The sequence below is a fragment of the Hordeum vulgare genome, chromosome 7H (assembly GCF_904849725.1).
Source record: "Hordeum vulgare subsp. vulgare chromosome 7H, MorexV3_pseudomolecules_assembly, whole genome shotgun sequence".
Classification (NCBI taxonomy): domain Eukaryota; kingdom Viridiplantae; phylum Streptophyta; class Magnoliopsida; order Poales; family Poaceae; genus Hordeum; species Hordeum vulgare.
This window is the reverse complement of record NC_058524.1, coordinates 615,704,893-615,732,889: the sequence shown is the minus strand read 5'-3', so window position 1 is coordinate 615,732,889 and position 27,997 is coordinate 615,704,893. Positions and strand designations below refer to the sequence as shown.

Here is a 27,997-nt window from a genome sequence, read left to right as displayed (position 1 = left end):
CAAGAGAGAAAGGGTTTTTATTCTTTCTACCAATTTAGGATCCATCTAACATCTAACCTCCCAAGCAACCAGGCAGGCCGCCTCGACAGAATCGCAGAATATCTGCTGACAAAACCAAAAAAAAAATATAAAAAAATTGCGACCAGACGTGGCCTTCATTCTATTTGCCAAGTACATATCATCACCTCCTATCTGGTTACAGTATGCATTGATCGATTTGAAATATTACAGTACCCGGTTAACAGGGGAACGGTCGCAGGACAAACAAATACTAGTTGGAATTACGGATGCAAACAGAGGTCTCACGGACGGATCTGCCACCGGCTCCTCTTTTCGGTCTTCCCTTGCCACTCCAGCAGGGCCGACGCGATCTCCACAAACACAAACAGATGACTACCTCCCTACAACAAGTACGACTCCACAACAGTCCGTCCAAACTTCTGCTCCACATCCTTGGGCGTTTCAATCTGCAAAACAAACAAAATACAGATAGCATATCGCTGAGGAAAGCGGGAGAGGACACACAAGCACTGTAAGTAAATATCCTGAGTAATAGTGCACGTACAGCATTTAGTGCTATGAAGAGAGCCTTGATAACGTTGAGCGGGCTCCTCGATCCAATAATCTGCAAGACAATAATAAATACATAAGATTACCACTTTGCAAATTCAGAGTGATAAGTGGTCTTGTCTAGTGACAAGGAGTACAGAGGAAGCACACCTTTGACTTGACGTTGCTAAACCCGGCTAGATACATCACAGTTTCGACAGTCCTGCCAGCGGCACACATCCCACTCCTCATTGGTCCAGGCCAGAGGTAGATCTTAAGATGCAACACAGGGATATATCACATCCAGAAAAGATGCTATACAGCAGCTGATCAAGAAGAGTGATTTGATGCTCAGATGTGTGTATCTTACCTTTGTTTTCTCGTATTTGGCCTGAATCGCATGAGCAATTGTGTGTTCCTCATACCGCTCCATGTAATGTAGGTTCTGGAAGCATTTCTCATAGGCCTGGAAAGTGGAAACAGAACAAGACACTTCATGTAAGAGCTGAACTTTTTAGTTGACGTATCCATACCCAACTGAAGCTTAGAAAGGTAATAACTCAGTATTTACTATTTTGCATATCTGCATACTAAAATAAGCATAATCCAGATGAACATACTAAGCAACTAACAATTCAGTATGACTATATTTTGAAGGAACTCCACTATACATAATATCCTATGGGCCATACTGGACCAACAACATTTGTTTTGAGAGGAAGCAAATGTCATGTAAGAACCAGGATTTTCAGTTGAGATATTGAATTCCAATTGAAGCCTAAAAGTAGTAGTAACTCGGTATTTACCATATATAAGATTCAGAGAAGTATTTAGAATATCTGCATATACCAGAAAAGTATTGCTCAGATGAATATACCCAGCATTGACAATTCAGTATGACTAGATTTACAGGAATCTCACTAAATCCACTATAACACTAAGCTCCCTGGTTTTGAAGAGACCATATTCAATTGAGGTCTCTAATTAAAATAGAGTCACCCTATTTTGACCAGGTCAACAATTTCTCAAGGAGATGGAAATGGGTCACTGATCTATCTATGTAATACATTATGCTCCCTAAGTTTAGAGGTCTCTTAATCAATTGAGGTCTTCAATTTAAAATGCGTCCATTCCATTTTGATCAGGTCAACAATTTCTTAATGAGCCCTCTCATTCAGTTTTTTATTTAGCTACACTCTTTAATTTTGAAACTCTCCCATTTGATTGAGGTACTCAATTTTGGATTTAGTTCATATTTAGACCGGATCACGGTTTTTACAAATTAATTGACAACATCCGGCATATAAAAAGCATATCAACTCCATGTGCCCTCTCAGCACCTTGGGAAAAAAACAGACATGTGATGTCGTAACACAAATATGGTACATACAGCCATCCATGTACAATCTTTTTCCATATAAGTATATATTGATTAGCAGATAACCTATAATCACCCCGCAAAGGGCCCACCAAAAACACCGCATCATAATTAAAAATAAAACACGCTTCATCATTTCTCCAACTCGCCAAACGAAATACTCCATCGGTTCAAAAATATAAGGTGTAATAGTTTTTTGAAAACAGAAATTTCTTTAACATTGACCAAGTTCAGAGCCGACAATTCGATCTCCACAATATTAAAGAAATACAATATGAAATTCATCCCATGATGAAACAAATGACACCGATTCGATATTATCGATATTGATATATTTCTCTACAAATTTAATTAAACTTAAAGAGGTTTGGTTTTTCAAAAAACTAATGCCTCTAATATTTTGAAATAGAGGGAGTAAAGATATTGTAAAAAAATCAATAACACCAACGGCGCAGCAAAGCACACCAAAGCTGGACATATTCAGCAATTTGAATTCACAGTTCTGAAATGAATAAGATATATAACCCATGTTTCACTATCAATAATATTAATCTGCATGCTAACCCTGTACTGTACACACATATGCACAGCTCAGTCACCATCCCGTGAGACTCGCATGTACATACCACATAAACCCCAAAAGGGAAAAGAAAATGAGCTGATAGTGGAATGGATGATTCACTAACAAGTAGTAATTCTGCACTACTTGAGGACAAGCAACAATAGATGGAGAGGAAGGACATGATTCAATAGCTCAAACATAAGTTTAATATATTGTTTGAAACAGGGGAGATCCATACCCTCTGTATTGCAATCTTTGCTGTTGGACCTTTAGCTTTTGCAAAACCTACAACACCATGGTAGTTTCCAGTTGCCAACAACGCTGTGTATTTTGCTATTTGGCCTCCCTGAGAAGAGAAATGCAGAATTAATCATAGGGATATTCTATAATTAGTATTTATGAACATCCAGAAAAAGAACATTCACCTTTGTAACTTTGCATGTCCGATTAACGTCAATGACCTTCACATCAAAACCCTGTCAAAGGCATAACGGCCAAATGTGTTAGTAGAAGCAACAATGCAGTAGGCACAGTGGAGTTACAAATGTAAAATTAAGAACAACAATGAAGGGCACGCCCAGCCATAAGGTGGTTGCTGTAACAATTCAATGAACTCCAGTGATAAACCATCACTTACTTTTCTGTACATAGGCCTCCTCTTTTTGTCCGTCAGGGAGTTCCTCTCCTCCACCAGATCCTTTATTTCCTCTTCCAAAACCCTACCCTTCTTACCAAACGTATGATCCAGATCCGCCAACTTCTCCTCGATCTTCTTCTCAATAGCATTTAGTTTCTCGATGAGCATATCATCCTTCTCCTTGACTTCATTGAACTCCTCCTCATCGTCATCGAGGCTCTCCCCCTGGATCATCTGCTTCTCCTTGTCGAAGCCAGCGTTGTCAATCACATCGTCCGGAGAGTCGACCTGCTGGTGCTGGATAACCCCGAAGTTTGCGGGGTTGCTGGGGTCATACGCCTCCTTGCACTCCATGAGCCTGACGGCCCGGTTCAGCTTCTGCAGGAGGATGAAGCGCTCTTTCCCAGTGGCATCCTTGAGGCGGTTCATCATGTCCCCGATGACCCTGTACTCCAGTGGCAGGCTCAGATGGCGCTGCTCGAACTTGTCAATCTTCGTCATGAACTTGTGAGCATCATCAAGGGTCTCTGTTCGGCAACATCAACATCAACGCAGAAGGAGTTTCATTCAGGAACATGGCAGCATTCAAGAAACGGAAATTACATGACTAGCATTTGTGACGGTGATGGTTATCAGCGCAAAATTGTGATCTTGCGCCTGTGGTCAAGCAGAGCAAAACATAGATGGGCATGACACATGGGGGCGAAATGTGGTGGAAATGGAGAGGAATGGAGGGGGATGGGAGGGGAGGCTATACATACCGGCCTCGGCGAAGGAGCGGAGGAGCTCGGACTGGCGCTGGCACTTGCGCTCGAACTCGTCGACGCGGCGTTGGATGGAGTCGTCGGAGAAGCGCTCGTCGTCCTCGTCGGACTCGGAGTCGGTGGGCTCCATGAAGGACTCGTCGGGGAGTCTGGCCTCCTTGGCGTTCCGCCGCTCCAGCTTCTCGATCAGCGGCTTCACGCCCAGGAAGTCCTCCTCTTCCTCCTCCTCCTCCTCCTCCTTGCCGCCGCCGGCCCCGGCTTTGCGCCGATCCTCGCGGTCCTTCTGCCGCTCCCGCTCCAGCTGGGCCAGCAGGTCGTGGATGACCCTCTCGTTCGCCATCGGATCCTCGCCCCCTCCCTCGCCGGCGCCGGCACCGGGGGAGGCAGAGGAGAAGGCGAGGTGGCGGCGCTGGGGCGCGATCCGCGGGCCTGCTAGGTGGGGCAGCGAGCTGGATGCGGATGCGGCGGCGACGTGGTGGTGGGAGATCAGGCGAGCCCACGCGGCGGTGGCGGCGCGCGACCTCGCGGCGAGGGTGGCGGCGGCCATGGCCATGGGTTCTTCCGTTCCGTTCGCTCCGCGAAGGGAGAGGAAGATGAGGGTTTTGGAGCGGCCTTGCATGGGCCCTTGATGGGCCTCCAGAGGAAAGGAGCTTGGAGGCGAGGCACCGCAGCGGGCCGCTCAGGTAAGTGTAACTACCGCTCAAAAAACAAATGCTGCTTGTCTAAAAAAAAACAATTGCTGCACTTTAATGATGTATAAATACAGTGTAACTTTTTTTTTTTCAAAACCACTCTGTGTACAGATACTTCACGTGGCCGACTACTACACAACGCCGAATCAGAGTGGTCTTCTGCAATTTCAATTTTACTAGTAAATATGTTCGGCCGTTGCAACATATAAAAAAAAATACCTCTCATAGACAAACACTCGACATTGGTAAATCTCTTGAAATCTTTCTTCATGATGGAACATAACAAGGAAAATTGTAAATCGTGTTGTGCAAAAACATAAAGGTAGAATGATTTTTGAAGTGTACTCAAGGTGTTTTTAATTCATTATACAATATAAATATCTACCTAGTTGCCCGTATATGCTTACGCCTTTGTTATCGTCCTCCTCGGTGATGCCCAACAAATATTGCATTATAATGAAAATATCAACTGTATTTCAGTATTCAGTGATAAACATGTGCATGCGAGCATTGTTTTTGTCAAATTGATACGTGTGTTTGGAACTGTAATCCAAGTCAAGACTTGATTTGGTTGCAAAATATTAGACAACTCCATCGAAAACAATCAATCTGTAAGGACATGCATACCAAATGTTCACCGTTGCATATCAGCATCGATATTCTTAAAAAACAAATTATTGGCACAATTTCAAGCAATATGGAAATTAACATTAAGCCACTTGTTTATATAAAGCTTGTATCAATAGTTTCATGTACATCATCATATATAGGATTATTATTGTGCATGGTGTGAAATAGATATGATGATTATGTACTTATTGTAACCTTTAGCACATAATCTTGTAGGAATCAACATTCCCTATGATGTCAATAATAGCTTTTGTGAGAGAATCAAACTAACCTATTTACTTCATTTAAATGGGTAGGAAACATATATAACAAACATTTCCAAAAAACCAAATAAAGAAGGTATTGAACCATTAATTAAGATGGCACCCTAAACATGATTTTTTAAATGATTAACATGTAAAATAATTTCATATTGGGAATCTACACATTTTTCAGGGTATTTACATATATAATATGTTAGATTTGAAGTTAGGGTTTGAAAGATATGAATATTTTAAAAAACATTGAAATATGCAATAAGAAAAAAAAGAAAAAGGTTAAACTAAGAGTAGCTAGGTCAAAAAGTGCAGCCCATTAGGCCGCGTTTGCAATCGGTGTACTTGAATACACATGTATTCTTCTTGTAAGTGTAATTTACAAAGGAAGAACTATTTCCAGCCGGAAATCAAAACGATGGGCGGCGGTCTGTAAGTTTTACGCATGTATTTGGAATGGAAACGCTAATCCAAACATGGTCTTAGAGCGAGCAGCTATATCCCACATCCATAGAAAATTTCTGAGAGAAAACGGGAAAAAGAAGAGAGATGGAAATGAAGGGCGCATGTGATCAAATCCAGACCCCCTGGATGGAAGAGTGAGACTCTAACCAGCGGGGTGCCCATGGAGTTGGGATATATTTGGGGATCGCTACATCCTAACCAATGATAACGGCCGATGTGAAAAAATAAATTATTATCCTACTTACCATTGGCAAGGGTAATTATGGGCAAGTTCAAGGCAAGCTATGGCGGACGCGCAAAAGTTATGGTGTCTTTATTAGTAGATACTAGTACAAATGCCCGTGCGTTGCACCGGGCTAGAAAAAAATGCAAAACCTACTTGCTTTGCCATTATACGATATTAATTTTAATAAATGTCAATTATAATGTTAAATGTAAGACATCTATTTTTGGACGGAAGGAGTTTCTTTTAAAGTTTTAAAATATAATGTAATGCTTACATAAAAATTGTTTTGGAAACTGAAACAATGTTACTGGAAGTTTAATACAACAATATTTAACCTTTGAATTGCTAAGCTTAAAAAAGTGCTGCTCCAGAGAGGAAACCACATCTATAGAAAGCCATTAAACAGTAACAGTAGGGGAAAAACTATTTCTACCCCAAGTTAAGCGATATTAAACAAATGCACCATATTCTTGATTTAAAACAGTTGTAATATTCATCTAGTTCCTTTTCAGTTTCATAGATTAAAAAAATCACAGGCCTGAAAGTAAGGTTTTTCAGTTCAACACAACTTAAAATAATGGTCATGAAGTTAAAACATTAAAACATTCTTACCAGTAATTGTTTGCAGGTTTCACGAGGCAACTGATAGTTCTCAACTGGAGTTATGATGACATGAAGATCAACAATCTTTGCCCCCTGTAAATTAGCAATCCATGATTATAAGCCAAATCCCCAGAGAGCAGTGAGATGAAATATCACCAAGTAATAAGTTTCAGGAGCTCGAAGCCTCGAACGTACTGAGAGAGGCACAGCAGTGTCTGCTCCTTGTGAGTCCTTGTCAACGACCAGAACATGCCAAGGATGTTGTGTCTAACATGGAGTACCCATTACTAAGCCACCAGCAAACTGAAAATAGCATGTCCAGTATGTCAGCTAACCAGAAAGTTGCAAGTATGAGGGAGCAATCTTCACCTGATGATCCCGACAGGAGTGCTCTTTCAGTTGAGCAAAATATGTCAGCCAGGCAGGGTAACGGAGACACTAATCATGACATGGTGGATGAAGTGCTTTCTGCACCAATGGAAGCCATTGGCAATGTGGACCGTGCTGAACAAAACAATCTGGTTGAAGCTAATAATCCTAGTGCTGAGATTCTTGGCAGTCATGACCATCCTACACTTTCTGAGAATGGCTATACTGACAGCAATCAAGGAGTGCCCATTCAAAATGCTGAAAACATCCAAACTGAGAAGCATCTGAATAAGACCCGCACATGTATGTTGCTTCTTGCCATTCTTGCAGCATCTCTCGCATACCAATCAGGCCTAAATCCACCAGGTGGCTTTTGGTCAAGAAGTAAAGACCATCATTCAGTTGCTGATCGCATCCTTGAGGACACCCACCATCGCCGGTTCATTGCATCACATAGCAGGCAATTCCGCGGAATCCTTGGAAAAATTCAATTTTGACCTCCAAGTATTCGCATACCGATAATTCCTTGGCCTTGGCGGAGGCAGACCTGGACGTCTTCTTCCCGAAGAGCACGGACTTGAGCCACTTGGCCGGGGACTTCCCCATTGGAGCCGCCTCCTAGCCCGTCGCGCGCCGGAGGTTGAGGACCCTGCAGCGGAACCGCCGGACACGTCAGTGCGTAGATCTAAAACTTCCAGAAACTGCGGCATCCGCAGATCATGAGCATTGTCGCAGTGAAAGCAACCACGACAACTAATAATTTCAAAAAGGATGAAAGATAAACAGAAAAATATCAAAGGAGGCACGAAAAAGGAAAGGGGCGGAGAGATCCGCGGTTGGAACAGTCCAGGGGAACTCCACCCACCCACGAATGCAGCGCCGGAGGCCTCGGGCCCGGCCGAGAAAAAAGGCTCAAAGCAATCCCACCCTAGAGCGGCAAGCAGCACAGATCTAGGCGGCGCCGGGGTGCCGGGGGTGGGCAGGCGGATCTGGGGAGTGGCGGCTGGGTCACCGGCCGGCGCGGGGTGGCTCGACTACGGATGGTGGGTCCCCGGCGAGATGCATGCGAGGGGCCGGCGGCGTGCTGCGAGGTGTGGAGCATGGAGCGGCTGGCCGCAATGGAGGAGCTCGGGAGGACCGCGGGTTGATTATCTAAAAGTGTGAGTGCTTTTCTGCAAAATGACAGAAAACGGTTCGTTGTGACTTAAAATTGAACCGCGGGTTTATTACCTAAAACTGCGAGGGCTTTTCTGCAAAATGACCGATGACGAACGACAGAAGCGCTCCGCGCTTTATTATTAGGGGAGACTAGCAAAAGAGCCCGTGTGTTGCAATGAAAGAGAAAATAACACATGCTCTGAATGCAATATATTTTCACATGACATCACAATTGTGTTGCCGACGATGGCTTTAGTGCTCACACAATGAAAACGCGTTTGAATATACAGTCACTCGGAATAAGATGAGAAATATGTTGTTTCTCCCCCACGAGGTTTTCCAAAGGTGTGCATGTGTTGTTAACGATGTTTTCTTTCCTCTCAATTTGGTTTTAATTTAATGAATGTTTATTGCAATTCGTATCGTCGCCGGAAAGACAGAGAAAAAAGGACCGTGCACTACGGATTAATTTGCACCAAAAATAATATTTAAGAAGTATTCAACAGCTAAAAATAACATCTTATTTAGATTCTACACATTTTTAATCAAATTTCATATATAACATGTTAAAATCAGAGTTACGGTTTAAAAGATATGGATAATTTTGTTTTAGATAAAATGTGGATTGATTAACTAAAAAGTTAGGGTTTTTTTGTTAAAATACGGAGGGCGGGTTGATTACGTGAAACATCAGGGGGTTTTCGGAAAATTGCAAAAAAAAAGATTCGTTTTCTGACTTAAATCCGGACTGCGGGTTGATTACCTAAAACATCAGGAGGTTTTCTGAAAAATGCAAAAAAAAAACAGTTCATTTTTTGACTTAAAAACGGACTGCGGGTTGAATATCGGAAAAGCGAGGGGTGTTTTTGCAAAAAAGCCGGCGACGTACGGCACAAGCGTTGCACGCTTTATTATTAGGGGAGATAGATGCATGGATCTTTCAATATGATTGTCATTCAAAAATCATCTCATTGTTGTCGTGTGCATAGCAATACTCTTCTTTTTTGGGGGGAACTCATATTCTAGAAGAATAGGCTTTCGTCGGTATGTCATCAAGTATCTATCTACTTTTGACATCACATGGTGACACACTCATGACTTGGTTTCCATACTTTCCTCCTCGTTAGGGTTCCTTGCTCTCGTTGACTTGCGACGGCGGACGGTGTGAGTTGCATGTAGGATTTTTCATTTTGCTAGTTTTTTGCAATGGATTCTGGTGGGGGTGACTTGGCGTCTGGCACGATAAGAGAGGATTATAATGACAAGGATCATGGGCTCTAGGGATGATATTGACAAGACCGCCGCAGATCCGAATGGGAAGAGGACTTCTACCCATGATGGTGCATTAGCTATAGAAAGATCTCTACAAGGTAGGGGTGTAACTGTTGGGGCACTAGTGGAAGTAAATTTCTCAAAACCACCATATTTGTGGCTAGGGTACTCCAAAACCATCGCTTTTGCTAAAAACTACAAAAAACCATGAATACTCACTACAGGAATCGGTTTCTTGGCCGTTCGCCAAGCGGACGGCAAAGGTCTTTGTCCGCCGGCGGACGGCAAATTTTTCGTACTTGCTAACGCCGGTAAAGAGCTTCTTTGCCATCTGCCACCTTGCGGCGGACGGCAATTTTTTTGTCGTGAGCTAAAGCCCCGAGCAGACGAGAACATATGCTCAACAGCAGCAGCCAGATACTTAATCCGTTAGGCTGCTAACGGAGCCTTTGTCGTCTGCTGGGGGCGCCCTTTGCGGTCTTCAACGGCTTAGCCCTTTGCCGTCAGCTAAACGTTTTTTTTTTGCCGTCAGCCAGTTGTGTTACAGACGGCATAGACTCTCTCGTGAGTTAAAACAAACTGCAAGTTCACACCATCGTCGCTGGAGTATCTTCTCATCTTGTGGTGGCAAGTTAAAACAAACTAATATTTTTGACATTTTTGACAAGTTACTGCACCGACAGGAAAATCATCTGAACACAATGCTACACAACATATCCTCTCGAACAAGAATAAACGAAAAAGATCCAGCCCTTGATTCGTCGGTTGGGGTAGTCCTCACGGCGTCGCCGGTCCGAGATCCATCACCTCCAGCAGAGAAATCGTCGAATCCGCCTGCCTCTTCTTCCTTCTGCTCTATTCGGAGCTCCATGAACGAGCATGGGGAGACGACTCTTTAGGGAGAAGAGAGGACGGAGCCACGCCACCGCCTAGCCACGCTCCCCCGTGGTCGCGGCCCGTCCCTGCTTGTTGCTCCACCGTCGAGCCGTGTCTGTCGTCGTCCGCCTGCAGCAGCCAAAGCTCATGCCGCTAGCCGGACTTGCCTACGCCGGCCTCCGCCCGTGCCCGTGCTGAGTAGTCGATGATGGAGGGAGCAGCCTACGCCCGCCATTCTTGCCACCCGCGCGTCTGCCATGCTTGCTGCCTGTGCATCCTCCATGCTCGCGGCCTGTAAGCCCGGCTTGCTCCAAGCCCGCGTGGCCGCCATGCTCACCGGTCGTCGGCCGCCATGCTCGCTATCCGCTAACCGCCATGCTCGCTTCGCGCGGCGGCCGGCATGCTCGTTGCGTGTGCCGGCCGTGGATGTGTGGGTGTGTGGTGTGTGTGGTGTGTGTGGTCGTGGATGTGTGGATGTTGTTGGAAATATGCCCTAGAGGCAATAATAAATTAGTTATTATTATATTTCCTTGTTCATAATAATCGTTTATTATCCATGCTAGAATTGTATTGATTGGAAACTCAAATACATGTGTGGATACATAGACAACACACTGTCCCTAGTGAGCCTCTAGTTGACTAGTTCGTTGATCAAAGATGGTCAAGGTTTCATGGCCATAGGCAAGTATTGTCACTTGATAACGGGACCACATCATTAGGAGAATCATGTGATGGACAAGACCCAAACTATGAACGTAGCATATTGATCATGTCGTTTTATTGCTATTGTTTTCTGCGTGTCAAGTATTTGTTCATATGACCATGAGATCATATAACTCACTGGCACCGGAGGAATACCTTGTGTGCATCAAACGTCGCAACGTAACTGGGTGACTATAAAGGTGCTCTACAGGTATCTCTGAAGGTGTCCGTTGAGTTAGTATGGATCAAGACTGGGATTTGTCACTCCGTGTGATGGAGAGGTATCTTGGGGCCCACTCGGTAATACAACATCACACACAAGCCTTGCAAGCAATGTGACTAAGTGTAAGTCACGGGATATTGTATTACGAAATGAGTAAAGAGACTTTCCGGTAACGAGATTGAAATAGGTATGCGGATACCGATGATCGAATCTCGGGCAAGTAACATACCGAAGGACAAAGGGAATGACATACGAGATTATATGAATCCTTGGCACTGAGGTTCAACCGATAAGATCTTCGGAGAATATGTAGGATCCAATATGGGCATCCAGGCCCGCTGTTGGATATTGACCGAGGAGTGTCTCGGGTCATGTCTGCGTAGTTCTCGAACCCGCAGGGTCTGCACACTTAAGGTTCGGTGACGTTTCGGTATAGTTGAGTTATAGGTGTTGGTAACCAAAAGTTGTTCAGAGTCCCGGATATGATCCAGGACGTCACGGGGAGCTCCAGAATGGTCCAGAGTTAAAGATTTATATATAGGAAGTCCTGTTTTGGTCACCGGAAAAGTTTTGGGCTCATCGGTAGTGTACCGGGAGTGCCGGGAGGGGTGCCAGGGACCATCGGGAGGGGTGTCAGGCCCCAAGGGGTCTCATGGGCTATGGGAAGAGATAAATCAGCCCCTAGTGGGCTGGAATAAGTACCCACTAAGGCCCATAAGGTTTGAGAAGGAAAAAACACAAGGTGGAAAGAGTTTCCAAGTGGGAAGGTGGAATCCTACTCCAAGTAGGATTGGAGTAGGACTCCTCCACCTCCAATTTCGGCCAAACCTTGAGGGTTTGAGGCTGCCTCCCCCCTCCCTCCCTCCTATATATACTAGAGGTATTGAGGGTTTTTTAGACACAACTTTGCCACGTGCTGCTCGACCCTATACCACACAGTTTTTCCTCTAGATCGTATTTTTGCGGGGCTTAGGCGAAGCCCTGTCGGAGTAGATCATCACCACCATCGGCGCGCCGCCACGCTGCCGGAGAACTCTTCTACCTCTCCGCCCCCTCTTGCTGGATCAAGAAGGTGGAGATCGTCATCGAGATGTACGTGTGCTGAACGCGGAGGTGCCGTCCGTTCGACACTAGATCGGAACGGATCGTGAGACGGATCGCAAGACGGTTCGTGCAACGGATCATGAGACGGACCGCGGGACGGATCGTGGGACGGATCGCGGGACGGTTCGTGGGGCGGTTCGAGGGACGTGAAGACGTTCCACTACATCAACCGCGTTTCTTAACGCTTCCTGTTGTGCGATCTACAAGGGTACGTAGATCCAAATCTCCTCTCGTAGATGGACATCACCATGATAGGTCTTCGTGCGCGTAGGAAAATTTTTGTTTCCGATGCGACGTTCCCCAACAGATGTGTAGGTGGGGGTGTTAGTTAATTCGAAAATGCTAGACCTACTAAATCTTACTTACGATTACTAAACCTTCCAACTAATCTAAACATGCCCCCCTGATTTTCAGGGGTGGGTGGGCCTCACCCTACTCTTAATCAAATCAATGATTGACAAATCATACTATCCCGTAAACTTGCGTAAACATTTACGTAGATGTAGCATTGCTCTAGTTAATTATTAGTGAGTGGGTGGGGTGGGGCTGCATGGGTGAGTCCGTGAGTGGGTGGGGCTGCATGGTGGGGCTGCGTGGGTTAGGAGGGGCCGCCACGTCATCGATCCGTGGATCAATCCGCGTGGTGTGTTTCTTCTTTGTCGTCCGCCTTTTTATTACAGGTGGCAAAGTATGCTCTTTGTCGCCCGCCAGGGCGTCAAGCTAACGGCAAAGAGGGTCTAGGCAGACGGCAAAGAGGTCCCTGATGGCAAATGTGACGGCTCCAAATGCGGTGTCTCTTTGCCGTCTGCCCGGACCATCTTTGCCATCAGCTATGTCTTTGTCGTCTGTTTGGTCCTTCTGTGTCGTCCGTCAGCGGACGACAAAGAAGGGACTGGTGGCAAAGAGTATATTTGCAATCAGCCAACAGACGGCAAAGATCAGGCAGATGACAAATTCTTTGATTCCTGTAGTGACTATGGCTAGTGAGTAACAAATCGCACTAATGCGGAATTGAGTCGTGTCTATTTTCATCATTTGTGTAAGATGGCCCCACCAGTTAGGCTGATTTGGCATGCCTTCATAGACAATATGATGAAGTGGAAGCTGGCCCCACCAGCAACCCTTTCATCTATTTTCATCATTTCTTCTTTTCCTCCACATTTAACGACTACTGGAGGTAACAACTACACATGCGTATGTTTGGTTGGTGGTGGGCTGCTAGCCCGAGCTGGACACGACGACGACAGGGCGGCGGCGCACCTCAGGGGAAGGGGTCTGTCACGCCCAAGATGCGACCCTATCCTCAATTTGGCACGAAGGCCTCGTCAGGGATAGAAGCGCATCTCGTCGTGTCGCAAGAATGGATATCATTACAAGTACATGTATTGAAAAGAAGAGATATAAATACAGAGTTGGCTTACACTCGCCACAAGCTACATCAGAGTCACTTCACTACATTACATAATCATCAAGAGTAAGAGCAGGGTCCGACTACGGACGAAAACAAACGAGAAAAATAAGAACGACGTCCATCCTTGCTATCCCAGGCTGCTGGCCTGGAACCCATCCTAGATCGAAGAAGAAGAAGAAGAAGAAGAAGCAACTCCAAATATACAATCAACGCGCTCGCGTCAAGTAACCTTTACCTGTACCTGCAACTAGTGTTGTAGTAATCTGTGAGCCAGAGGGGACTCAGCAATCTCATTTCCAAAGGTATCAAGACTAGCAAAGCTTAATGGGTGAGGCATGGTTAAGTGGTGAGGTTGCAGCAGCGGCTAAGCATATATTTATGGTGGCTAACTTACGAGTACAAGAAGTAAGAGAGGGAAGATCTACGCATAACGGACGTCAACTACTGATGATCAAAAGAATGATCCTGAACACCTACCTACGTCAGGCATAACCCCACCGTGTCCTCGATCGGAGTAAGAACTCACGAAGGAGACAGTCACGGTTAAGCACACATAACCGCGAGTTTTAATTAAGTTAACTTCAAGTTATCTAGAACCAGTGTTAAACAGAGTTTTCCACGTTGCCACATAACCGCGGGCACGGCTTTCTGAAAGATTTAACCCTGCAGGGGTGCTCCAACTAGTCCATCACAAATTACCACAAGCCGCATAGAAATCCTCAATCACGAAGCTCGCGATCTCGTCGGATTCCCTAGTGGAAAACCTCAACTCTGAGATTACCCAAAGCATCACAGGAATCCCGATGCACAAGATATTTCGTCAAAGGTAAAACTAACCCAGCAAGGCCGCCCGACGTGTCGACGATCCCGATAGGAGTCGCGTACCTCGTTCTCAGGACACGGCGGATGGGTCACATTAGGAGAACCAAACCTCGGGTTGCCCCGCGGTGGCCTCGTAGTCTGCCAATTTGGACCAACACTCATGAGGAGCACTGGCCCGGGGGTTGATTAAATTATCCTCGAGGCCCGGGAAGTCCCTATGCAATTTTATTAGGTGATTAGGCAAATGTAGTACCAAAGTTGGGCCTTGCCAGACCAGTCTTAATCTAAAATGAATTATCAAGGGGGTCCCCATAACAACCCCGATCGTGTTAGGAGCGCTCGATTATGGAACATAACACCGATAGCCGGAAACTAAGGGGGCAAAGGTGGAACAAAACACCAGGCTAGAAAGGCCGAGCCTTCCACCTTTTACCAAGTATATAGGTGCATTAAATTAAATAGCATTTAAATATGGTGATATAACAAGGAACCCATGCTTTCACATGGAAGCAACTACACCTGCAACTAGCAACGCTAACACAAGGTTAAGCAAGCGGTAACATAGCCAATCAGTGGGTTGCTAGGTTGAACAGGTTGAAGGTTTCATGGCATTGTTGAGAGGCCGATGTTTAACAGGTGGTAGGCAACGAGACATAATCGATAGAAGCGATAAAACTAGCATGGCAATGATAGTAATGATATCTTGGGAAATGATCATCTTGCCTGAGATCCCGCTTGGAAGAAGAATGACTCCGTGAAGCAGACGAACCGACGTAGTCGAACGGGTCCTCACAATCCGGCACGCTGCGGAACTCTATCGAGAAGAAGCAAACCGGAAACACAAATCAACACACGGAATTCACCACACGATGCACAACACAAATGATGCATGAGCAGCTGAATACATGCAAGTCACGGCATGACAATTCACACAATCAATCACTACACATTAAGTGAAGTTCAATATGCAACAAGTTGCATATTGACGAAACTTCACGTTTATTTATTTAGTTCTATCCCGATTAGATACACGGCAATATTAAATGTGATTAAACATGGCAAGAGGTGAAGCGCAATTAAACTACCTATCTAGGCATTTTAAATGAGGTCGGAAATGACATATAGCACCTCCGAGACGACCTCACATGTTAATTTACAATTCTGTCCAGATCTGAACTAACACATTTAATTAGTTGTTAAACAGCAAAACAAATAGGTTCACGTGATTCTACGCGTCATTTCAATCAATCTACACATAGAGATCATCTCCAACGGAGCTACGGATCAAAAGATACAAGCACCGCAAGATATGATGGCATGAATGCAATATGTGTGCAACGATGGCTACGAACACTTCAAAACAAACAACCAGCAAGATAAAATGAAACTACACAAGATTCTAAGCAAGTTTCATATAGGACTCGATCAAAACGGAGCTACGGTTCAACATCTACAAGCAAAACAAGAAATGACTACAATCTGCCAAAATCAGCCACATAGCATATTATACGCCCCACAACTACGAGCTACACAACTCCGATAAACTCAAGCAAGACATGGCACGAAAGAGGGCAAGAAGCACTACTACAAACAACTAACAACAACTAGCATGGCAGCAAGGAGCACTAGGGAAAGAAGACACAAAATGGCATCTCACACACTATTTCAGACTTAGTGAAAATTACACCTCATGAAAGTGCAGTTTTCGACCTGAAGCAATATTGACAGCAGCAAAATCCTAAGCTACATGACTCCAAATGGCATGAAAATTTACAGCATGCTATAGAAACACAAGGGGTACAACTAACTCCATTGGACCAACCTCAAAAGAGCTACAGTTCTAAAGATAGAAGCAAAACAAAACAGCAACAAAATATAACAGATTCCAGACTTAGAAATATTTCAGCTCCTCTAAAGCAGCACTATTTCTAGCAACTTGAGAGCAAGCAAACAACACCTAAACATGCATTTCTATTGCAACCAAAAATGCCAGGGGCTAAACAAAATATCCAAGATCAACTCTCTAGTTGACAACTCCTTTAAACGAAGCACAGAATAAATCCTACGAATTAAACAAAAGGGCATCACGGCAAAATATCTCGCGAACTAACTTACTCAAAAGCTAAAACTTATTTTGTGTGGGGTTGCAACACAAAATAAAGCCACACATAAATGCGAGAAAAATACCTATACACGGGAAAATAATCTACCGGCAATCCCTACACGCAAAAATACAAATGACTTCTCTAAAAGCATGGGAAAAATGATTCCTAAAACATGGACATTTATTCTACGGCATCCGAGCAATTCAAACTCGCGCGGAAAATAAATACGGGACATATCCCATAGAAACAACACGTTGACCTATGCATATGGCACACTAATCTATGTCAAACAAATATGCAAGTTGTAAATTCGTAATCTACGCAAAATTCTACACGAAATCCATATGCTACACACCTCGTTCCGACATAAGGAATAAAAACTACGGGCAAAACACTATTCGACTATTTACTGAAATTAATTAAATTCTAAAACTAAAAAAAACACTATTGGGCTTCACCGGGGGGGGGGGGGCACAGGATAAACCTAGCGCCTAGTGCGTGAGTTAGGCGAGAGAGGGGCCTCACCTTGGGCCGAAAGGATCTAGGCCGCGGCTTGGTGATGGGCTCTAGCGCCGAGGGGAGGAGGTGGCTGGAGGGGCCAGCTGGACTGAGGTGGCCTCGCCTGGCCAGGCCGGTTGGGCCGGGGCACTGGAGGCGCGTAGCTGGGCCGGCTCGGGGCCCAGCCGAGCGGCCACACGCGGTGCGGGAGCGGGGCGGTTCCCGTCGGGCTCCTCCCGAGCGGGAACCAGGGCGGCGGCGGTGGGCATCCCGGCGAGGAGGCGGGGCACCGGGGACGGGTGGCGAGGCACCAGCAGGACAAGGCCGAGGGCTCGATCCCGGCCAGATCCCGGGGACAGCGAGGCACCGGCGGTCGGCGGCGGGTCTCCATGGCGGCTACCGCTCGAGGCTGGCGGAGGACGGAGGGGCCGAGGTGGCGGCGACTTGGGTCCGGCGACGCGGAGGCGGGGCACCGGTGAAGGACCGGCCGACTGCAGCTCCGGCAGGGAGGCTTCCGGCGGCGGGGTAGCGTCGAGGAGACGGCGGGATCCGGGGGCTCGGGCTGCTGCCCTCGAGCACGGGTGCGGAGGCGCGCTCGCGAGCCGGCGGCGGATCTTGGCTCGACCGGGCCCGATCTGGGCCTGGCGGGCCCGGCGGCTGCGCAGAGGTTGATAGAGGAGAGAGAGAATGCGGGAGAACTAGGGTTTGGTGGGGCTGCGCGGAAAACGAGGATGAGAGAGTGGCTGTCTAACATAATGACATGGGGGCCTATATATAGACAAACGGGGGGCTAGGTTACCCGAAATCGCGTTCCGGATCCAACCGTGCGGTCGGATTCGGACGATTCCGAACGCGGGTATGGGTACGCGGCCGTGTAGAGGGGATAACCGGAGACGAGAGGGAGAACGGGCGGCGTGGCAACACAATTTAAAACACCGGAACACGTCCGACGGTAGATCGAATACGGTGCCGCTACGGTCGACCGTTCGGGTACGAGACGAACTCCGATCGCGACGAAACTCGACAGGCGGCCTAGCTATATAAAAATAAGACCGCACGTCAAATCTCAACTCGATCAGAGAAAGTTTTACGCACACTTTTAAAACAGGGTTCGAACGAAGCCGCGGGCGCGTGCGTGTGCGGTCGGGCTCAGAACGGTCAACGACGAGAACTGACAACTACTAACGGATGCAAGTTTGAAAACTGGCGGCAACGGAGATGCCGATGCAATGCAGATGATGCGATGATGATGCGTCAAAAGAAAATACCCACATGACGAAAACGGAATAGAAGGGGGGAATCTTCTGGAACGTCGGCGTCGGGCTGTCACGGGGTCGATGGACACTGTAGGCGCAGGTACAGGACGATGAAGCTACAAGCGCTGGCATGGGTCGTCGGCACGGTGAGCACTGGTTTGTCGGAGCGTGGATCGATGGCGCGGTGAGCACTGGTTTGCCGGCAGGCCTGGGGCGCGAGCTTGCCAGTGCCGGGGTGGGGGCAGTGGTGGCGGTGATGTAGGCGCGAGCGTGGGACGGCGACGCTGCAAGCGTGGGCAGGGGACGGTGGCACAACAAAGCTGAAAGCAACTCTTGAGTTTAAAGGGTGAATAGATGAGAAAGCTAATCTGGTTCACATAAATATAGAGAACCGTAAGTGAAAAAAGAGATGAAGCTGAAAGCAACTCTTGAGTTTAGAGGGTGAATAGATCAGAAAGCTAATTTGGTTCACATAAATATAGAGAACTGTAAGTGAAAAAAAAGACGAAGCCAAAAACAACTCTTGAGTTTAGAGGGTGAATAGATCAGAAAGCTAATTTGGTTCACATGAATATAGAGAACAGTAAGTGAAAAAAGAGCTGAAGCCTAAAGCAACTCTTGAGTTTAGAGGGTGAATAGATTAAAACTAATTTGGTTCATATAAATATAGAGAACTGTAAGTGAAAAAAAAGACGAATTCGAAAGCAATTCTTGAGTTTAGAGGGTGAACTGGTTCACATAAATATAGAGAACTGTAAGTGAAAAAAGAGATGAAGCCGAAAGCAACTATTGGGAGCGGGAGCTATGTGACAAGGCTAAGTTGTCGATGCGTGGGCGCCAAGGAGACCATGATGACGGGAAGCACCGCAAAGGGTCCCAAGAACAATCGAGGCGCGAGGGGGATTGAGGTCCTCCTCCCCCATGGTGGACTCAGCAACAAGAGCACAAGAGGAAGAAGAAGGCTAGGCAACGTTGCATGGAGCTTGAGCGCAAGCCAAAGGATCACCAGAACGGTGGGGTGCGGTCGGGTGGGGTGGTCGTCTAAGAGGCAACACACCGTGTCCCGTTCTAGCGCCTAGGCAGAGTACTGCACAGTCGCCAACTGCGTCGTTGAGTCGTGTTGGCTTCGTCAGCTTCTCGCCGAGCTTCACCGACCTCCTCGTCGAGACACGATTGTGTGTTGTGATGATGTCAGCGTTGTATATCTATCTTCCAACCCCATCCAACATCAGCGCGACAAGCATGTGGAGATTGACCTGTACTTTGTTCGCGACCGCGTGGCACTCGATGAGGTCAAGGTGTTGCATGTCCCGACGACATCACAGTTTGCCGATGTCTTCACCAAGGGCCTGCCTTCTTTGGTGTTTCATCACAATTTGCCGATGTCTTCACCAACGACCTGCCTTCTTTGGTGTTTCGTGACTTTCGCACCAGTCTGTACGTCTTACCTAGCGCACGTATATTCTACACTAGTGTTGATGGTTATCCATTGTAATCAGTTGTCTGAACTTCTATATTGTACACTAGTGTTGATGGTTATCCATTGTAATCAGTTGTCTGAACGTCTTACCTAGCGCACGTATGTTGTACACTAATGTTGATGGTTATCCATTGTAATCAGTTATAACTAGCGTCCCTAGTCCACAGGGACTTTCCTAGTCTAACGCCATCACCTCGGACGTGCCGGGCACGTGCGGCTCCCCTCTGTATATATACCTGGAATGAGAAGCGGGATTCACTAGTCAGTTTCATGGACATATATGAAATGACAGCAAACATTATGACTTGCACTTGTGAGGGAACTCTTACCATCCATCGGATAGATTGCAGTAGTTGAAACAAAAGCAACTCTCAAGTTCAGAAGGCGAACAGACCAGAAAGCTGATCCTGTTTGTGTAAAGATAAACAACTGCAGCGTGAACATCTACTGCGGCACAATCTACGTTTGGTGAAAGCGCACGGTGACCGGTGACTAAGTTGAGTACTGAATCGGGTGCACAACTTACAGAAATACATAATGCTTCAGTACACAGACATAACAACACCTAAGATAGATAATCGGTTGAAGCAACAAAGCAAAATACTAAGATGACCAGGTAACAGAGTTGGGGAAACAGAGTTGGTCATAGTTGGAAAGGATGATCTTGTCGCCATGGGTCCAGACGTAACAATGGAAATCATCCTGAGGGGCAATTTGGCCAGCCAAGCATTAATCCTGTAGAGGACGCAAATTGAAATAAGCTCTGGTTAGCATTGTAATGTGCTGCAAACGTAGAGTCATTGTATGAGTAAATTTTGCTGCCATTGCCAGACAAAACGCAATACATAGTAAAAGCAAAGAACAAATATACCAAAGTGCTCCTAGAACAGAATTCAGCATAGAAACCAACTTTATCGATACTGAAATTCAGATGGGACAGCTACCTTTATGAAACTTAGAAACTACCTTTTGGTCTACTAAATACAGATGCAAAATACACGGGCATCCATACAGAACATTGCAAACAGAGGCCAACTAAGGTAAAGAAGCCTGCCTAAAACATTCAAATCATTCATCGCCTACTACGCTATTAAGCTTCTATTTGATAAAGATATGAGCCCCCACAAATTCACTGGCAAGCATATTTAGCTAATACTCGGGGTACATATGTTGGAACTCCTCAGGCTACCTTGATCTCCGGTGTCCTAATAAGACACGTACAAGCAAACCTACTAACTGACTCCGACTCACATACTAGTCTATAGCCAAGACACCTCCTAGCCGGACTAAACAATTGAGCTGAAAACTAAGTAATCTACTACTAGACAAGATTATCACTAACAACATATGCATCAGATAATTGGTCTGTCCATGCGACATTTATATCACATTAGAGAGTTTGCATGACATGAAAAAACTTACCGCTTGACTTTAGGTTTTGGTGAAACTTAACGAGGATTACTAGCTATGTCGTTGTTAGATCTAGAAGCATGCTAACCAGGCATGCAGAACATACTCACCAGAGGAAAGATAAACACTGAGTTCCACGGAAGAACAAGCCTTGACAATGTTGTATAATTTTGTGCATCCATCATTACGTGATGAGGCCTTGTGTGAGAGCTTCACGGTCAGTTTTTTGAGCATTGGCGCACATTTGAACATCGGTTTCAGGAAACCAAGTTCATGATCATCTCCTCCAAAGCCATTGATCTCCAGTTCTTCGAGAGCAGTCAAGGATACAGTGTTTGATCTCCAGCCCTCAGGCTCACAAGGACAATCAAATGGGCACTCCGCATTGTTCACCTAAAGGCAAAAAAAAATGTGTATTATTTACTAGAGAATGTATTGTTGGGGAAATAAACAGAGCAGATAGTTACCATTGTTCTCTGTGGGGTGATCTTGAGCCTTCGAGTAGCACGACGAATTCGATCCATCCCAAGGAGATGAAAGGCGAGTGGTCCAAAACCATGCCCGTTTGTTGTGAGACATAGCTCCAAAACAGAAAACTTCACAATCAGATGCTTCTCTATCTCCTGTGTAAAGGCGTCGACCTTGCCGCCGCGAAAATTAGACAATCTCTGAAAAAACAATTTGGCAGGGTATATTATATATGTCATTCGCAAAATTTATTGTAGTCAGAGAATGCAGAAAACATAGCAAGAGAAGGGACGAACGGCGCAAGCATGAATGTGCAGCGAACGGAGCTGTCCTTGTCCCTTTGCCGTCTTTAGTGACACCTGCTCGAGCAGCCAAAGATCAAACACAACTGGCATCTTGAACTTGAAGTAGCAGCGCCACCAAACCTTCTCCAGCATCGGTGCCAAGACGGAAATGTCATCCGGAGCGAAAAAGGAGCCAAAGATCAATTGCTTAAGCACGGGGGTTTCGGTGTCGATAGTTGCTATCTGCAAGATACGGCCCGCAGGCGAGGTCAGCCAAAGCTCCTGCAGCGACGCCGATTTGACGGTGAGGTGGCCGTTGAAGAAAGAAACCCAGGCGAGGTAGAGCTTGCACAGGCGAGGGCAGCAGGAGAGCAAGCGGTCAATGGCAACATTGCAGTAGGAGAGGCACAGCGTGTCCAGTGCGGCGAAGTCGGAACCGGCTGGCACGCGGAGGAAGTTGCAAAGGTACAGCTCGATGAAGGAGGCGCGGTAGAAGCAAGGCAGACGTGTCGAGTGCGGCGAAGTCGGCGCCGGCTGGCACGAGGAGGAAGACGTGGCAAAGCTCCAGGTCGATGAAGGAGGCGCGGTGGAAGCAAGGCAGGTTGACGACGACGATGACGTCGATTAACTCCGAGGGAAGATGAAAGACGAACCTCTCCGGCTCGAGCAGCGCCGCGGCGCGGAGCAGCGAGTTGACGCTGGCGTCGTCGGCGCGCTGCTCCTTGGAGATGGGGACGCGTATGTCGAGGAGGCTAACAGCGGGCGGGGGACGAGGGAAGCGGCCGAGCGCCGCCTCAAGCGAGCGGAGCGGGACGACGCGGAAGACGATCTGGCGGAGGCGGGGCCAGAGACTGCGCCACCGACGGGATAGGACGCCGGTGCGCGCGGCGGCGCTGACGCAGGGGAGGTGGGCGAGGATGAGGAGGAGCAGGTCGTCGGGGAGCGCGCTAATGAGATCCGCTCCTGCTCGTCCAAGGACTTGCAGCCGGCGGAACCGCGGCGAACCCCACATCGCGTTTGCATCTCTCCTACAGTAGTAGCTCTCACCAAAGTAGCTGACAATGAATGGGGGTAGGCACGAGGCTACTATTCCCCTCTCTCTCCCTTTGGCGGTGGGGCGGAACTCCTGCTCGTCCAAGGGCTTGCAGCCGGGCGGAACGACGGCGAACCCCACATCGCGCTTGCATCTCTCCTACAGTAGTAGCTTTCACCAAAGTAGCTGACAATGAATGGGGGTAGGCACGAGGCTACTATTCCCCTCTCTCTCCCTTTGGCGGTGGGGCGGAACTCCTGCTCGTCCAAGGGCTTGCAGCCGGGCGGAACGACGGCGAACCCCACATCGCGCTTGCATCTCTCCTACAGTAGTAGCTTTCACCAAAGTAGCTGACAATGAATGGGGGTAGGCACGAGGCTACTATTCCCCTCTCTCTCCCTTTGGCGGTGGGGCGGAACTCCTGCTCGTCCAAGGGCTTGCAGCCGGGCGGAACGGCGGCGAACCCCACATCGCGCTTGCATCTCTCCTACAGTAGTAGCTCTCACCAAAGTAGCTGACAATGAATGGGGGTAGGCACGAGGCTACTATTCCCCTCTCTCTCCCTTTGGCGGTGGGGCGGAAGCGGAGGAAAGGAATCGAATCTAGGAGGGAGGGAGGGAGGCTACCCACAGTCGAGTCTACAGGATGAGGGGGAAGAGGGAGCTTTCCACGCTCGTTGGTTGTCTCGTTGCCTTGGCTTGTGACCTTGTGAGAGCATCTACAACAGACGCCCAAAAACTGCTCCGCACGATAAAAGATTCGTTTTTTGGGCCCCGGACTGCTCCAGCAGAAACTGCAAAACGCTGTGCGCGCTAAAAACTTCTGGGCGCGCGCTTAAAAACGCTATCGCGCGCAGCATATTTGGTGCGCCGGCTTGCGCGTGCATCAAACTCTGAGCGGCTGCAGATGGGACCGCTGGATCGGACTGGATTGGGCGCCGCACTAGCGCGCGTCTGTTGGAGATGCTCCGGTCCCCGCGCTTCAAAACTGCTACAGTGACGCGCTAAAAAATTTATTGGGCAAGGATTTTTTACCTGCCGTTGGAGATGCTGTGAGTCGAGTCGTGGGGAGAGGTGTGCGCGTCATCCAAATCATGGGGAAGAATGATGGATGAACCAAAGGAGCTGCCCTTCTTTTTCTTCCTTTCTTTCTTTCTCGTGAATAAATGTTTTTTTCTAGCAGCTTCTCGTGAATAAGTGTGTCTGAGACGACGAGGTATTTGCTCTCACGTGGGCTGCTCGCTCGGTTTCACCGGATTTCCAAATCAAGGAACGGGAGAAATGATGAATCGAGATGCCCTCCTCTCCATTCTCCGAGGGAATTTCCGTTAACCCGGTGCTAACAATCCTTTGCGATTAGGCTAATATGAACAGGATCTTAAATATAAAAAAAAATCTAGTATACATGTTGTGTGTAACTTATATAGTAAAAATTATCCAACTTCGAGTTAAAATAGCTGTGTTTAATTGTGAATACATGAAAATATATATCATATTCATCTTTTGCGGAATTCATTTCTTTCTCTACCGCGTGCTAGGTTGAAGGCAACGCGTGGTTATAACTACTACGAGGCTTAACTTATCATTTTGTCATCATGTTTTTTCAGCCGTTCTGGTTGAAATTTATATGCTTTTAGTTATAGGCATGGGCCACAACTATGGTTGATCCACGTCTATTTGTGCCACTAAAGCCCATCAAAGAAACTCAGGATTACAATCTTTAAAATAATATTCTGGTTTGTCGTTGTCTTATAGCCCATCTTATAGCTAGCTCGTACAATAGTTAGCTATAAAAGAGTACTACTTTTATCATATATGACCCACCATTCATTCTCATAAAGCACATAAGAGCACGTGTTAGAGCCGACTCTTCACGAAGAGCCCGCTTTCCTTCTCTCTCCTCTTCTCTCTCATCCAACTCATTAAAAATATAGTATTTTAATCCCTACAGCCTGCTGACTGTACCTTATTGTACTTGCTCTAAGTAGTAGTATCATGCATGCCAACTAGGCATATTTGATGAGGTGCCATGAAATTAAATCAAGAAAAAGAGGGTTGAGTATCATATTATGATACCGTATCATATTAAATGTTGTGCTACTATGTGTCTGCATGACAATAAATGAACCGTTTTATGATACTAGCACATGATACTATCATTACGGATGGAGTATCATACACTAGTATCATATGTATGATACTAGTATATGATAATTCCATTACAACCAGCCTAAAAGGACGATGCTCTGCGCCGGCGCGCCGGTTGAAATTCGGCCGGCTGCGCGCGGGCCATCCGATCCGCCAGCTGTAGGCGGACCGTGCCGTTTGATCTTCATGCAGCAATTTTTTTCTCGATGCAACAAATTTCGTTCACGACCCAGCAATTTTTGTCAACGGTTGGAACAAAAAAATTGTATAAAAAAATATATCTACGTGATGTTACAAAAAAAAGGAAGTTGATGGTGCGTGGTAGCAGAACTCAAACGCCGGTTGTAGCAAATATCTACGTGATCGTAGAAAAAAAAGGAAGTTGATGGTGCGTGGTAGCAAAACTCAAACGCCGGTTGTAGCAAATATCTACGTGAACGTGTATGCAACTTTTTTAGTCAACGGTTGCAGCAAAAAATGATGCCGGTTGTAGCAAAAAATAACACGGTTGTAGCAAAAGTCAAAACACCGGTTGTAGAAAAAATTCAACGAACTCGAGTTACAACCAAACGTGGATGTAGCTTTTTGAATACACAGATTGTAGCAAAATGGAAAGCGTTTGTATCAAATTCACACATGGTTGGAGCAAATCTGACGAAAAAATATTGCATGCACCTGGCCAGCGAGGCGCGCGGCCCGTGCGCGACCGGCCGAACGATTCGGCCGGCGCACCGGGTGGAAGCGTTTACCTTGCTAAAAAGGACAAGCTTTTGCCTGTTGGAAATCGCGCGTTCTAACGCGCGCTCGTTACTCCCTCCTTCACGGTTTACAAAAGCTAACTTTAATCCATTTTGTCCGTCGTCATCCGTTTATGGCTGTGCGGACAAAATGATGGTCCAACGTGTTGACCCATTACCAAAATGTGTTCGTTTTGTGTCTGTGTCGATCCATTTTCGGTCTAAATTTCGAAATGAAATGCGTCATTGCGGACGCGAAGCGTCCTCTCTGTGTCCATCCTAACCACCTACGGTCAACATAATTTATGGAGACGCCCTCCTCGGACCCACGCATCAGCGGTCGAGGAGCATGCGGTGGGTTCCGCCTCATCTCCTTTCAGAACCCACCCGTCCCCATCCCGCCACCTCATCGGTGACCAAACCCTACCACCGTGTGCCATGGCCGGCTCCTTCCAAAACAAGGGCAAGGCCCCCGTCTACCCCCGCACGATCTCCCCGCCAACGTCTTCCCGCCAGTCTCGTCAGCGTGTCAGCGTCCCGGTGCACCAAGCATGGTGGCACTGGGAGCACCCGTCCCGGTGCCGTACCTTGATGTCACCCTCCCACACCACTGGCATCTGCATCAAGAGAGGATCCCGGTGTCGGCCGTGCCGAAGTCGACGCGGTTGCACGCGGAGGAGGTGAGTCGTCGTTGGCGTCTGCTAACGCTGGAGCAACGGCTCAACCCTACCTACGCGGCTGACTCTCCCCACTGGGAGCTCTGGTTCGCTGTCGAGCACGAGGAGCAGCGCCAGCATGGCGTGCGCGACGTGTAGCCAGGGGCCCCTCCGCCGCCCCCGCATGTTGCCAGCGAGGAGGACCAGGAGGCTGAGGCCGCCTACCAAGCGACGCTGGAAGCTATTCTCCGCGAGAGCAAGGAGGAAGAGCGGTGCAAGGCTGACGAGGAGGAGACTGCGTACCATGAGCGGCTCACGGATGTCATCGCCCTGTCCGCCGCCGGCGACTGTGTGTGTCGTGCCACCTCCATCAAAGACCGATCCCACGGAGCAGCAGCAAGAGGTCTACCAATGGACGGGCTGCCTCCACGAGTGGGTCAGCGCGTCGCCCAAAGCTTTGGCGCGACACCGGAGCAGGAGGAAGCCTACCTCCTGCACTGAAAGTCGCAGCACCTACGGGCAGAGCACGCCGAAGGCCGTCGGCGGACGGAGCTAGAGAAGGAGGCGAAGGAGGAACAACAGGAGATGGAGGAGGAGGAGCACCTCCATGCTGCACTGCCACTGCCATGACGGGAGGGGAGTTCTCGACAGGCCGGAGCGCGAAGGGACGCATGCATTGCCGCCACTACTGCCACCTCTCGGAAATGACAACAACGCCGCCTCGTTTCACAACCCCGAATTTAATTGCAACTTCATATTTTGGACTAGCTATTTTCACTTTTTTGGCCGGTGCAGGAGCGTCGGGCAGCCAGGTCACACACGATGGCGGGCGGCGGCGCGCCATCTGGTTTTGCATTGACGGCGTCATGAAGGGTCTGGTAGACGGCTCGGTGGCAACTCCGGTCACATCTGTTCTCACCAGTACATCCGGCTGTGGTGGCCATCTCCTCCGTCGGAGGTTGTCGGTCTAAGGCTGGATGATTGGTTCTCGAGATCAGTCATCTAGTCCCGGCTGCGAGGTTGGGAGACATAGTTACCGATGAAAACCGTGTCGACGGCAGGCGATGGCAACGTTCTCCATCATTACCTTGATGATGACATCATTATGTAACTACTGTCAACCTGCTCGTGTTGCTCCCGGGGATACCCTAGGATCTGGTATTTCATATTGGACAATGACGTCACTACGATGTCCATTCTCTCTTCAGAGCATCGTCTATGAAGGA

At 47.4% G+C, this 27,997-nt stretch overlaps 1 protein-coding gene across 1 annotated transcript; it reads right to left on the bottom strand.

Annotated features, from left to right (window-relative positions):
- Nucleotides 1–2: 2 nt before the first annotated feature.
- On the bottom strand, nt 3–4,462 carry LOC123411315. Its single transcript, XM_045104245.1, has 8 exons — nt 3,888–4,462; nt 3,127–3,653; nt 2,915–2,965; nt 2,728–2,835; nt 920–1,015; nt 721–822; nt 566–625; nt 3–467 (listed from the first exon to the last, which is right to left on the bottom strand). Exons 1-8 carry the CDS (start codon nt 4,441–4,443, stop codon nt 402–404), a joined length of 1,566 nt encoding a protein of 521 aa, XP_044960180.1. The 5' UTR covers nt 4,444–4,462; the 3' UTR covers nt 3–401.
- Between the last annotated feature and the right edge of the window lie 23,535 nt (nt 4,463–27,997).

Coding starts and splice junctions, on each gene's coding strand:
- LOC123411315 (XM_045104245.1), bottom strand. CDS start 4,443: ATGGCCATGGCCGCCGCCACCCTCGCCGCGAGGTCGCGCGCCGCCACC. Junction 2,836..2,914: donor GGACATGCAAAGTTACAAAG/GTGAATGTTCTT, acceptor TTCTCTTCTCAG/GGAGGCCAAATAGCAAAATA. Junction 1,016..2,727: donor CAAAGATTGCAATACAGAGG/GTATGGATCTCC, acceptor TCCACTTTCCAG/GCCTATGAGAAATGCTTCCA.